This window comes from Ipomoea nil, unplaced genomic scaffold (genome assembly GCF_001879475.1).
Source record: "Ipomoea nil cultivar Tokyo-kokei standard unplaced genomic scaffold, Asagao_1.1 scaffold0688, whole genome shotgun sequence".
Classification (NCBI taxonomy): domain Eukaryota; kingdom Viridiplantae; phylum Streptophyta; class Magnoliopsida; order Solanales; family Convolvulaceae; genus Ipomoea; species Ipomoea nil.
Window position 1 is genome coordinate 3,869,444 of NW_017617116.1, and position 12,732 is coordinate 3,882,175.

Sequence of the window (12,732 nt, forward strand, 5' to 3'; positions counted from 1 at the left end):
TTATATATATAAAAAAAAGATTGTGTAATTTTTGTAAATAGTAATAGTTATACTACTATTCTATTTTAACAAATGTTACTAGTCGATTTTACTTATAATAAGATATAGTTAATTACATTTTTGGTCATATATTTTACAGGTGACAATTAATTTTTAGTCATTCTTATTATAACCCATTGGTTATAGTATTATTATGGCATGGCAATTTTTGGTATTTCATCAACAAAAACATTTAAATTTTGTAAAAGATAATAGGTAAAAAATTTTGGTTCCCAATTATGATTTTTTTTCTTCAAAATATAAATACAAAAATATTGTGGGTCAACCCACTTTGTCTATTATCTTTTTTTGTGCACAATTTTTTAATTAAATATCAAAGTTATAATACAAAATAGTGCTATATATTTATTTACCAAGTATTTATTAATATGATAAAAAATTAGATATATATATATATATATATATATATATATATATATATATATATATATATATATATATATATATATAATTGTTTTAAAAAAAAGAAATAAAAAATATAATTAAACCAATCATATTAACTACTTTGGGGATTTATTGACAAAAAGATATTCAAAATCACACAATAAATTGAACTGAAAACCATCTCACAATGTCCTTGTTTGGCAATCAGCAGTTAGCTCTTCAATATTAGTATATATTTAATATTTTATGCCCTAATTTTTATTTGCTCTCCCTTATGTCCCGTATTTGGTTTCAGCCATACCTATAGAATTATTTCATTGACAATTATAATCAATCTTGACTATATTATCTTGCATTTGTAAACTTAGAATTGCCTATTTAAATACGCAAATTTAACATTCAATTATCTATGCATGAACAATTCCAATATAATTTTGCCTTGATATACTTTAAAGTACTTATTTTTTTTAAAAAAAAAAAACATTGGGCATTATCCCAATCGCGTAATGCGCGTAAAAAACTAGTTATTTCATAAAGAAGCAGTTGTACGCTCCCTACCTTTTGAGTTAATTATAGTTTTAGCTCATTAAATATGATTTTTTTTTTTTTTTTCACTTTTGCTATTTCGGTGCAAAATTTCAAATACTCCATATTTGATATTCGGATTATGAATACTTGTCAATTTTAATGCTCAAAGGACTAAAAGTTGTATTTGACTAAATTTGAAGTGACAACTGTATAAAAGTAAGCATTAAATTTAATCAATATTTAAAATAAAAAATAAGTAATACGGAGTAATAATACTATTCCGTAATAAATAAATAATTTGACTAAAATAAAAATATCACATTTATTTTTATTATATTTTCCACTTTGATGTGACATGTAACATCAAGTCACAAGTTCTATCAAGTAATTTATGACATAGAAATTAGTTGAGCAATTAATATACTATTTTATTATTTCACATCAGATGATAAAAATTGATAAATAAAAAATTAGTTGGACAATATTTATATTTCAATCTTTAGAATTATATGGTTGAAGAAAATATTACTACATTATTATAGTCTTTATATCTTTAGAAAATAATATATATTTTTTTAAATTATAAAAATTTAATTACTCCTCATAAATGGAAAGTTTTCAAATTATGATTTGTCACCGTGATGTATTCCATATTTGGAACCACGAAATTAGTAGAGGGAAAATGAAAAGTTTCAAAATTTGTCACCAAAAATAAAACATTTCGTGCGCCAATAAGTCCACTCTCCCACTAACATACTTTAAAAAGTCTCCCCTCTCCCGATAGCCGAATACAACGGCTCCACTTCGTCTATACTGTCCTCCGGGATTCGAGCTATTCTCTCTACTATCGTGTGTTTTACTCGCCGGAAAACCTCATGGCGGAGGCGACTACTCTTCCTTGCGACGGCGATGGCGTCTGTATGGTTTGCAAGAGCAAGCCGACGGAGACCGAGAGGTTGACGTGCAAGACATGCGTTACTCCCTGGCATGTCGCCTGCCTCCCGGTCCCTCCTGAATCGATGGGGGACACTGTCGGGTGGGAATGTCCGGACTGTTCTCCTGTTGCTGGCGATGCTCATCTGGCCGTGAAGCCGGCATCGGTAACGCCGTCGTCGACCTCCGGCGACCTTATTGCGGCGATTCGGGCTATTGAGGCCGATGCGTCGCTCACCGAGCAGGAGAAGGCGAAGAGACGACAGGAGCTCATGAGCGGAGGCGCGAAGGACGATGACGCCGATCGAGAGAAGAGGAACAATAGTGGCGATAACGAGGTTCTCAATCTTTTCGACGGGAGCTTGAACTGCTCTATCTGTATGCAGCTTCCGGACAGACCTGTCACGGTGAGATTTGCTATTCGGTTCATTTCGTATTCGTTTTGTGATTTTAATTTTAGCGTTTTTTTTGTTCTTGTTCTTGTTTAAGTAAATGACTAAATGTAGTAGTAAGAGCATGTTAGTTTCAATTTTCACGGAGACGACTAATTTGATATGGCTCTATGCGTAAATCTAGGCACATATAGTTCTGATTTGGCTTAATAATCGGAGTATTATACAGATTAAATGCACTGGACCTTCGGTGTTTGACCAAAGGTTTCTGAAAACGTTTGTTGTTGAAGTTGACTAGAACGTGGTGCTTAAACTGGAAAAAGAAAATGCGATTCTCCTTTAGGGTGCCACTGTCTTCATCTGCATTTACGTCTGCAGTTGTTATTGTTCAGAATTTTTGCACCAATATCAGTATCTCTGCAAATTTCTGTATATGGTTTATTGCAAGGGTTTTGAGGATACTGCAAGTAGTCTTTTTAGCATCTCATGATGTCTGAATACTGCCTGTGGAGTCTACAGTTGATTCTGACTCCAAGAGTCTGCTGATCAAGTTTGCATGAGCTTTTGCTTTTTAATGGTGATTCTTTTTTGGCAAAATGGTGTTTGACCTTGGGATTGTTTGATTGGTAGTAGAATGCCATTAGTGCTGTACTGTCAGTGGGTTGGACTGTGATGAGTGAAATATATTTGTTAGTAGGCAAGTCAGAAGTTTACCTTGGATGAATTAGCATTATCAAGGGCTATAGCTGTTGATTTTTTGTTGGTTGTAGTTTACTACTCTCAGCAATCATGATTCTTGTTTGGTGATTGGTGGTGAGATGCCTGAGTTTAATGACACATGTCTGCTGCTGGGTATGGCATGTGATAATGCATTCTATATAAATATGAGGTGCCAAGGTGGTTTTTGAGAATGTAGTTCTAATCAAGGTTGAATGGTTTTGGTGTGTAAAGGGGAGAAGGAAAATATGGTTCTTAAAAAAAGGACTAATAATCATTTGCATTTACATATGCACTTGTTATTCTTTTCAGTAAGATGTTGGTTTCTTGATGTGCTTAGAATGTCTTTAATTATTGGAATGATATTATAACCCTGATGTTCTTTCTTCCATTTGGCTAACTGTATGGTTCACTTGTTTCAGACACCATGTGGCCACAATTTTTGCTTGAAGTGCTTTGAGAAATGGGTTGGTCAGAGGAAGCTTACTTGTGCAAATTGCCGTGCTGCCATTCCACACAAAATGGCAAGTCAACCTCGAATCAACTCTGCACTTGTTATTGCAATCAGGATGGCTAAACTCTCAAAACAAAATGTTTCTGAAGGGCCTTCAAGAGCATATCATATTATTCACAATCAAAATAGACCTGACAAAGCATTTACTACTGAACGGGCAAAAAAGCCTGGAAAGGCTAATGCTGCAAGTGGAAAGATTTTTGTGACCATACCTCAAGACCATTTTGGTCCAATTCCTCCAGAGCATGATCCACAACGGAACATGGGTGTCTTGGTTGGGGAAAGTTGGGATGATAGGTTGGAATGCAGGCAATGGGGTGCTCACTTTGTACATGTTGCTGGAATTGCTGGTCAAGGAGACTATGGTGCTCAGTCAGTTGCACTTTCTGGTGGTTATATAGATGATGAGGACCATGGAGAATGGTTCCTCTATACTGGAAGGTATTCTTTTGGCAGCAATTTGTCCCCTCTTATTATTTTATTTTTATTTTAAAAATTTATTATCAATAAGTTTTGTAAATTGTCTTCTATCCTATATTATATTGTTTTAAATGTTTTAAATTTGACTGGAAAATTGTGTGTTTACTTCTTCCTTATCTGTCTGTTTTAGTGCTGTTCAGTTCATCTGTTGACACCATTGCAATTTCCAGTAAAGCAGTAATACAACATTTATTTCTTACTGATCAATGTTGTATTTCTACTTTACTGGAAATTGAAATGCTGTCAACAGTTCTATTATTCTCCATTAAGGTGATGATGCTTACTCTACTAGGCACATGCTCTATTATTTGTTATGTAATGGAGGTGTGTTTTCAAGTGGAACAAGATACAATGTGCAATTATCCATTAATGAACATTCTTTCATTCTTGGTGCTTAATCTGAGATTACTTCTTCTGAAATTCTTATTTTGATTGGTGGTGTAGTGGTGGAAGGGACCTTAGTGGGAATAAAAGGACAAACAACAAGCAATCATTTGATCAGAAGTTTGAAAGGGGTAATGAAGCCTTAAGAGTCAGCTGCCGGAAAGGATATCCTGTACGAGTTGTGAGGTCAGTTGATGGTTACTATACTCTGGAATTGACAAGAGTGCTGACAGGATAAAATACTGTCCATCCATGAATTTTAGAAAACCCTCAATTTGAAAAATATGTGACCTTGGTAAACATATTAGTGGTCAGTTTGTTCCAGTTATTGATATGTTTGGGTTATTATAAACTGATGTGTGCATAGATTCTCAAATCATAATCAATTTATGAAAGAGGCTTTTGGTTGTAGAAAGACCCATTTTTGAACAAGAATCCATGCCTCTCCTATTCAGGTTTGGAAATAATTAAAAATGTTGCAATGTTTGAAAAAGGAGATATTTTGTAAAACTGTTTGCTATCCTTGCATTCTCTTTTGATATCTAGGTCTTTTAAGGAGAAGCGTTCTTCATATGCACCAGAGAAAGGAGTACGATATGATGGGATTTACAGGATAGAAAAATGTTGGCGCAAAGTTGGAATTCAGGTAGATGACTTTGCTGAGTTGTGTTTTTTTGGAGGGTGGGGTGTGTCATATACTGTCACAATGTCTGTTTTTTGACTATGTAGGGATTTAAAGTTTGTCGGTATCTTTTTGTACGCTGTGATAATGAACCTGCTCCGTGGACAAGGTTTGTTATACCATCATTATTTTCTTTCTCAATAAAATCAGTCTCTATGATGTCTGGTTTTATAATATTTACTTAATTCTCCTTGTCTTCTTTGCAGTGATGATCATGGGGACCGGCCGAGGTCCTTACCTGATGTTAAGGAGATAAAGAAAGGTGCTGTTGATGTAACTGAAAGAAAAGGAGCTCCTGCATGGGATTATGATGTGAGAAGCAACTCTTTTGAAACACTTTTTAGGATCACGCCATGGTCTTTGCTACATCTTTTTGGTCTAATGTTACATAACTCAAGCTTTTCCTTAATAATTACAATAACTACTAAAATGTTGCATCATATACATGTAAAACTTGCTTTTAGATGTGGTTTCTGACTTTCTGTTTTACTGAACTTTTTGGTTAGTTCCTATTACTGTCATCACTTTAGTTTTATTGTAAACCTGGAGAGGGGGAATTTGATTTGAATATTGGGTTGGGAATTAGAATCTGTATGCAAAATTTAGGAGTGGGAGTAAGTTTAGGTCAACTTCCCAGTTTGTTTATTACTGTGGGAAGCATTGGGCTTGTTGTGGAGGATTAAACATCTTAACTGGTGCTATCTGAATTTTTACTGGTACCAACACCTCTTGTTCAAATACTAATGCTTCCTTGCCCAAAACCAGTCAACAAGACAACACATAACATCTGTCTGAGCATCTCTTCTTATGTTATGCAGGAGGAAAAAGGTTGCTGGCTCTGGAAAACACCACCTCCAGCAAGTAGAATGGGTAGCTTTGAATGTGATGAAGATGGAAATGTTGTGAAGAAAGCTAGAAGCAAGAAAAAGCAAGTATCTGTGAAGGAAAAGCTCCTAAAGGGTACAATTTCTTGTAATTTGGACTATATAATTGTGTGCATAAGCTTTCTAATTGAAGTGGTCTTAAGATGAGGCATTCAATGATGCAGAATTCAGCTGTCTTCTTTGCCACAAAGTGATGGTTAACCCTCTTACTACACCATGTGCCCATAACTTCTGCAAGGCATGTCTGGATGGTGCCTTTGCAGGTCAGTCTTTCATGAAACAGAGGAATTGTGGAGGAAGAAGAACATTGCGGACACAGAAGAATGTAATGAAATGCCCATCATGCCAAACTGATATATCTGATTTTCTACAGAATCCACAGGTATCTCTCACACTATATGTATAGCATCTTAATTACTCTTTTATTCCCTGTGGTGAGCTAGGTTTGATAAGGAGTAATATCTGAGATTAAGCCTATGTGGTGCTCTTTCTGGGCAGGTTAATCGGGAGTTGATGACACTGATTGAATCCCTACAGCAAAAAGTTGAGGAGGAAAAGGGGGAGTCAAGTGAAGGTACTTCTGGTGGCATAGACGGGGCAGATGAAGATATAAGTGAAGAGATTGATGGAGAAACTGATTGTTTGAATGAAGAGTGTGCTGAAGAAAATGGTATGGTTGCTGACGAAAACAATAATGCTATAAGTGAGGATAGTGTGGAGGGCAATAAGGGTGATGAAGTTACAAAGCCTACTACAAAACCTAAACAGTCTCAGAAGAGGAAAACTGGAGCAGCTGATGGGGTTAAGAGAACTAGCACGCGGAAGAAGGCAAAAGCCGCATAAGAAATGCAGCCAAAGGATGATAGTAGGGCTTAGCTGCTATGTTCCAGAAGCTGACAATTTTGATGATCCAACTGCTATGTTCCAGAAGCTGATGTTTTGATGATCCAACTGCTGGGTTGGTGAGGCGTTGATGCTGTGTTGCACCACAGCGTAAGTTACTTTATATATATGATATGTAGCAACTATGTCCTGAACTTAATGGGTGTAGCAAATGGTTATTCATAGACTTTGGTTTCCAAATTGTATGGTACATGACTACATGTATTTCATTTTGCAAACATTAGTACTTTTGAAGTTTTATTCAGCAAAATGGTAGTATTTGCAGACTTAAACTGAATTTTGGAGAAAAAAATATTGAGCCGATGCACGTGGAGTGCACGTTATTCGCCCGGTTACACTCATTCGGCAGTGAAAGTGGTTGCCCCTATTTTTTTTTTTTTTTTGGGTGTAAATCACACATTGTGGTCCGGGTTTTTCTTTGTTTGTTTAACGGTCTACTCGATTTGCTCCGAGAGGCACAGAAGCTGGCCCAAAGGGAATCGTCACTTGTGAGAATCGAATCCGGGTTATCCCGAAATTCTCCCTCACAAAGAGAGTTCATTTATCACTTGAGCTACCCTGTTGGGTTCTTGTCCCCTCTTTTATTTATTTATTTATTTTTCCATATTAAGGTATAGACAAAGTGACAAACAACCCCATCCAGTGAGCTAACACCATCTGGTTGGTGATTAAAAATCTACAAGCCAAGGTTTGTAGAGTCAAAATTGTTTTTCACCCAATATTCAAATGTTTGCTTCTCTATGAATATATTGAATCTCACAATTTAGACTTCTCATCTACTAAATTAATTATTATGATTATTTAGAGGTCAGAGTGCATACTTACAATATGGTATGCACTTTGGTTTCCTTTCTCTTTAAATGGAGAGAGGTTTTCAAGATAGAAACTTTTTTTTTTTTTTTGAGGAAAATCTCATAGAACTCTCCACATTGGAGATATAATCGATGAAATAGATAAGCTCAATCATTGGATATCTGACATCTTTTGTATCACTCTAACCATCATCTTGTTGGTAATTGTCTAATTGATTTCTATATACTAATATACTATCAGGTTGAGTATTACCAAGTTAAGAATACATCATACATTACTTACACTGAATGTTTAAGGTAGGGACTACTTAGAGTTCTCTTGATACTTTTGCAAATCAAGTTTGTCAATCAGTGCTGCCTTTTCCTCTTCTGGTAGAGCATTGAATATGAAGACAGATTTATCTCCTATATCATCCTGCAAGCCATAACATCCTCTACTCATTTAGAATGACCTTCTGTGGTTGTGGAAATATAACGCTCTCACCATTCTAGTTTAAAGAGTGCCAAATTAACAAATAGGTGAAGCACTAACAAAGGGTCTACCTTTATTGGCTGTGTGAACTTTCTTCCAGCAAACACCAGAAAAAGTGCCATCCAAACGCTCAGTAGGGTAACTTTTACTCCGTCATCCATCAACCCTGTCTACATACCCACAAGAACCACACGAATTAAAATATAGTATTACTCCGTTACAGGTCAAAATATTGAAGCTCTAAGGTGAAATGAAGCCAATTTCAAGTCATGCTTAACAAAAGTTGCAAAAAACAATTGCAATGAAGCAATCCTCAATATGATGAGTAATAAACTCCTTTTCACTCACAAATACTCCACTTCAAATATTAAAAAGGATTGGCTTGCGCAGTTGCAAAGAAGTACCAGGTGTCCCAGAAGAACTGATGGGATGACGAATGTGAGAATTCCGGCTTCCAACTTTCCATAGCAAAGGCCTATATTAAAGAAGGGAAGTTAAAGTGTAAAGACCATATTATAGTTTGACTAAGAAATCCCAGCAAGTTTTATGTGAAGTAGAACTAAGAATGATAGAACAGACACATATTTGAAGTACTTAAGATCTCACCTTCCTTGAAGACGAGTCCGGTCAGTGCAGCAAAGAGAGGGCCAACAAACCAAATGGCTGTCGGATTTTCAATAACATATTGAACTAAACTGCTGCCAGCAGGTTGAGCAAGTGCATAATATGTTGCCAATGATCCAAAAACACCTATTGCCCAAAATGCTTGGAGTGTGCGTTTAATTTCAGTTACATATATGTGAATGAGATATAGAGATAGGCCTAATCCACAAGCTCCAAGTATGTAAAGGATATCAAGATTGCTCTCAATCAAGTCCCTTAGTACAAAATCGTCTGGAAGCAAAACCACTGAAGATGCAAGAACGAATGACACAGCTGCAGTTACTAATCCTGATCTATATAATATAACCTGGTGAAGTTACCACTAACATCAGAAAAACATAGATCACTGGAACATTAGAAAAGAAAAAAACATACATTACTAATGCAACAGCCTTGATTTAAAAACAAAGGCACCATTTAGCACACAAACTTAGTCGCTTCAATTCAATTATTATAGCAGAAACTTAGCAACTTCGATTTGACGGAAAACTTAGAGCAGAACTAATTAATGCGGTGTAATAATAAATTAATAATAATAAAAAAGAGCAAAAATTTGGAGCAGAGACTGAAAGCTACAAAAAATAGGTTAATAATTTCGATTAGATCAACCAAACTCGACAATTCAGTGCTCAGGAACAATTCAAATTTCAAAATGTGAGCACGATTGATATCGGAGTACATTTCAAATGCAACCAATGTTCAAACAAAATGACAGTAATGTCAATAACATTTAACAGTCGAGAAATGAAAAGGAGAGGACGATAGGTAATACCTCCCGGACGTCGGAGTCTTCGACGGTCCACGGACCGTAAATCCCTTGATAAACTACCGTCGAATCGGAAGGAGGCGGTGAACTTTCTCCGACGGCCTGACATGCTACCTTTCTCCTCACTATCGACAGAGTAAGAGCAGCAGCAGCAGTAGTCGGAGCAACAGAAGCAGAAGATAACCGATAGAAGAGAGCACTGTTTGTGGTAAACGAGGATAGCACACGAAGCCTTCTTCTTCCTCCTCCTCTTCTACTAGTCGGTGCCGGACACGGAGAAGGACGATTATCAAAGGCGATGCTTGAGATTGAAGGCGAAAGCAGCGCCATCGCCGCCGTGCTAGAATTCATACGCCAGGTGAGCCTCGCAAATTTGCCGATAAAATTGCGCCAATTTCAGTTATAGTAACAGACTAACAGTCAATCAGGAACCATTCAATCACTCCAGGTTCTCCCTATGCCTGATATTTTGCTCCCTATACTAAATTTCATTTTCATTCATTGTTTCCTAAAAATGTAAATTACATTTTCATAATCCCTACTAAAAAAAATTCTATTACTCATTTACTCTATATTCATCTATTATCTATTATCTATTATAACTAAAATTGAGATTAAGAGTCTTTCACTTATTAGAGAAAAATACAATGGCCCTATTTGATAAATGACTGTTAACAATTAGTTGATAATATTAACTAATTATATAAAGATGTTTAATAAATTAATATCTATTTGGTATAATTTCTTTTATAAAAAAGTTAATTGAAAAAATTACTTTGAGCAGCTTTTTGAATTTTACCATTTTAGAATTACAAAAAGCTAATTAACCAAACACTTATATTGATTTTTTAACAAAATCAAATAATTAATAATAATCAAATAAATTAAAATTGACTAATAAATTAACTATTTTACCAAACAAGGCAAATAAGAAAACTCTATAATTTATCTATAATTTACATTACAATATGCACCATACTCTATAGTATAATTTGCCATGTGACAAAATTTCAATTTTGGTTGTATGACTATAGGGGTTTTGTTAATTTTAGCACCTGACTTTCAAAAGTGTCAATTACCTTGACTACGCAATTTTTATCAATTTTGGTCACTCCGATCAAATTGTCGGCCAAATTTCACTGAAAATTTTTAACTGTTAAAATTTTTTGGCAAAATTTGGCCGACAATTTGATCAGAGTGACCAAAATTAATAAAAATTGTATAGTCAAAGTACTAAATTGACACTTTTAAAAATCAAGTACTGAAATTAACAAAGTCCTTACAGTCATATGACCAAAATTGAAATTTTCTCTATCCCATGGTATAATGATTGACTCGAAGGTGGAAGTTGCTGATGTGTTAACATTATTTTTACTTGGGCTGGCTTTGTTTCATGGGCCAATGATTATGTTATTGGATTGCATGTTGGATTTTATGTTGTTTGTATTGGATTAGAATTGATAGTTGTTTGGTGATTTTTTTTTTTTTTTTTTTTTTTTTGTGGATAAGATTACTGGATTTGTTATATGTTTATTGGTTGGAATTGGATGTAATCTACATTATTGTCACGTTGACACTCACGGATATGAGCATCAACATGAGTCTTGATCTTCACTCTAAAGTGTATTTTTTTTTCTTTTTTTCTTTTTGTTCTTTTACATCCCCAGATCATACCATGATACTTTCAATTCACTCTTTTTTACTTTTTTGATTTTTCACGATTCTCGAAACATACATTTGTGTTAATATATATTACTTCAAAGCACATATATTTGAGCTCTAATTTACATGATGTTACAATCAATGTCTCCAAATCACCTAAATGACACAAAAAGATCAAATAAGAACATACTTAGCTTCTAATTAACATAAAATCATATGAGTTGAATGTCAAATATGCACATAATAGTAAGAATTAGCGCTTATCAAACCTAAATGTTGAGAAAGCTACAGTGGAAATGGATGCTCAACTAGTTTTCAATGGAATCCATTCGACCATTCCCCCCTTTTCTTTTGGTCTCATTATTGGTGATTTTAAAGAAATTTCTACGACTTTAGTTCATTTTATATTTTCTTTTATTGAACGATTTGCGAATCAGGTTACTCATGTTTTAGCTAGGCATGTTGCTTCTTTGCCGAATTGTATGGAATTGAATTTGGTGGTGATGGATATATTATGCTCGGAGCGAACTGACCCAAGGAAACGGGCTCGGGGGCACCTTGGCCTAGGGTGCTTGGGGCCGTGATCACCTCGGCCCAAGGAGCTCGGCCAGAGGCCGAGCTCTGGTCACAAGGGGCTCGGCTAGGCTGAGCTCGGGCCATAATGAGCTCGGTCGCGCTTTGGACCTGGTCCCGGGCCAGGACGCGGTCAAATCGGTAGATCCAACCACCCCCGGTTTAGGAGGAGCGGTTGGGGGGTTTATTTGATATAAAAACCCCTCTCCTTGTCTCTTTAAGACATGTTCACTAATCTTTATTTACAATTGTCCTGATCAATTATTGTAATAACCTATTCACGGTATTTAATATAATATACGGTCTCCACGACCTTACGACATTGTTTTGTCCATTTTATCTATTCCATGTATACGTTCTTTAACGGATTTAAGTAATTCGGATTTACCCCAAGTAATTAAATTTATCAGGTAGACCCTCTACCGTTTAGAATAACATACACTAAGTTATAAAAATATATATTGTAATGATTCGCATCAAAAGAAATTACACAAAATAAACTAAGTTATAAAAATATATATTGTAATGATTCGCATCAAAAGAAATTACACAAAATAATGTTATTTTTGAAGTGTAATCCATACAAGTGTATAGACCACGACAGACGCAATAAGTATTGATTTAGTGTAATGTAGGGTGAGGGATGTTGTGTCATTTTCAAATCAAAGGCGGATGGAGTAGTACACAATACACATGGCTCGTTCCAGATTTAGATCAGAAGAGATCTTAACATCCCACCGCCCTATTTTCAAAAGCCTTATTATTCTTCCGGCGCCATAATTCTGCCGCATAATTTGACTGACGTTTGACAACTCCATTTTTGGTAAATCATTTTTTTAAAACCTATTTAAATGTTCTTAGTCATCATGTCGTCTCATATATCAAAGAAAATATGCTATTTTTGTTTTGTTTTGTTTTATTTT

General features: G+C 35.3%; 2 protein-coding genes across 2 annotated transcripts; one reads left to right on the forward strand and one right to left on the reverse strand.

The window, feature by feature from the left end:
* The first annotated feature begins 1,722 nt into the window (after nt 1-1,722).
* LOC109175934 (E3 ubiquitin-protein ligase ORTHRUS 2-like) lies at nt 1,723-7,161 on the forward strand. Its single transcript, XM_019325318.1, has 9 exons — nt 1,723-2,312; nt 3,437-3,969; nt 4,453-4,578; nt 4,939-5,038; nt 5,122-5,183; nt 5,281-5,386; nt 5,893-6,034; nt 6,123-6,340; nt 6,457-7,161. Exons 1-9 carry the CDS (start codon nt 1,848-1,850, stop codon nt 6,799-6,801), a joined length of 2,097 nt encoding a protein of 698 aa, XP_019180863.1. The 5' UTR covers nt 1,723-1,847; the 3' UTR covers nt 6,802-7,161.
* Nucleotides 7,162-7,773: 612 nt separating this feature from the next.
* Nucleotides 7,774-10,054, reverse strand: LOC109175935. The gene is made up of 5 exons (XM_019325319.1): nt 9,581-10,054; nt 8,752-9,115; nt 8,550-8,620; nt 8,217-8,315; nt 7,774-8,088 (listed from the first exon to the last, which is right to left on the reverse strand). The coding sequence occupies exons 1-5, from the start codon at nt 9,923-9,925 to the stop codon at nt 7,978-7,980; spliced, it is 990 nt and encodes a 329-aa protein (XP_019180864.1). The 5' UTR covers nt 9,926-10,054; the 3' UTR covers nt 7,774-7,977.
* Between the last annotated feature and the right edge of the window lie 2,678 nt (nt 10,055-12,732).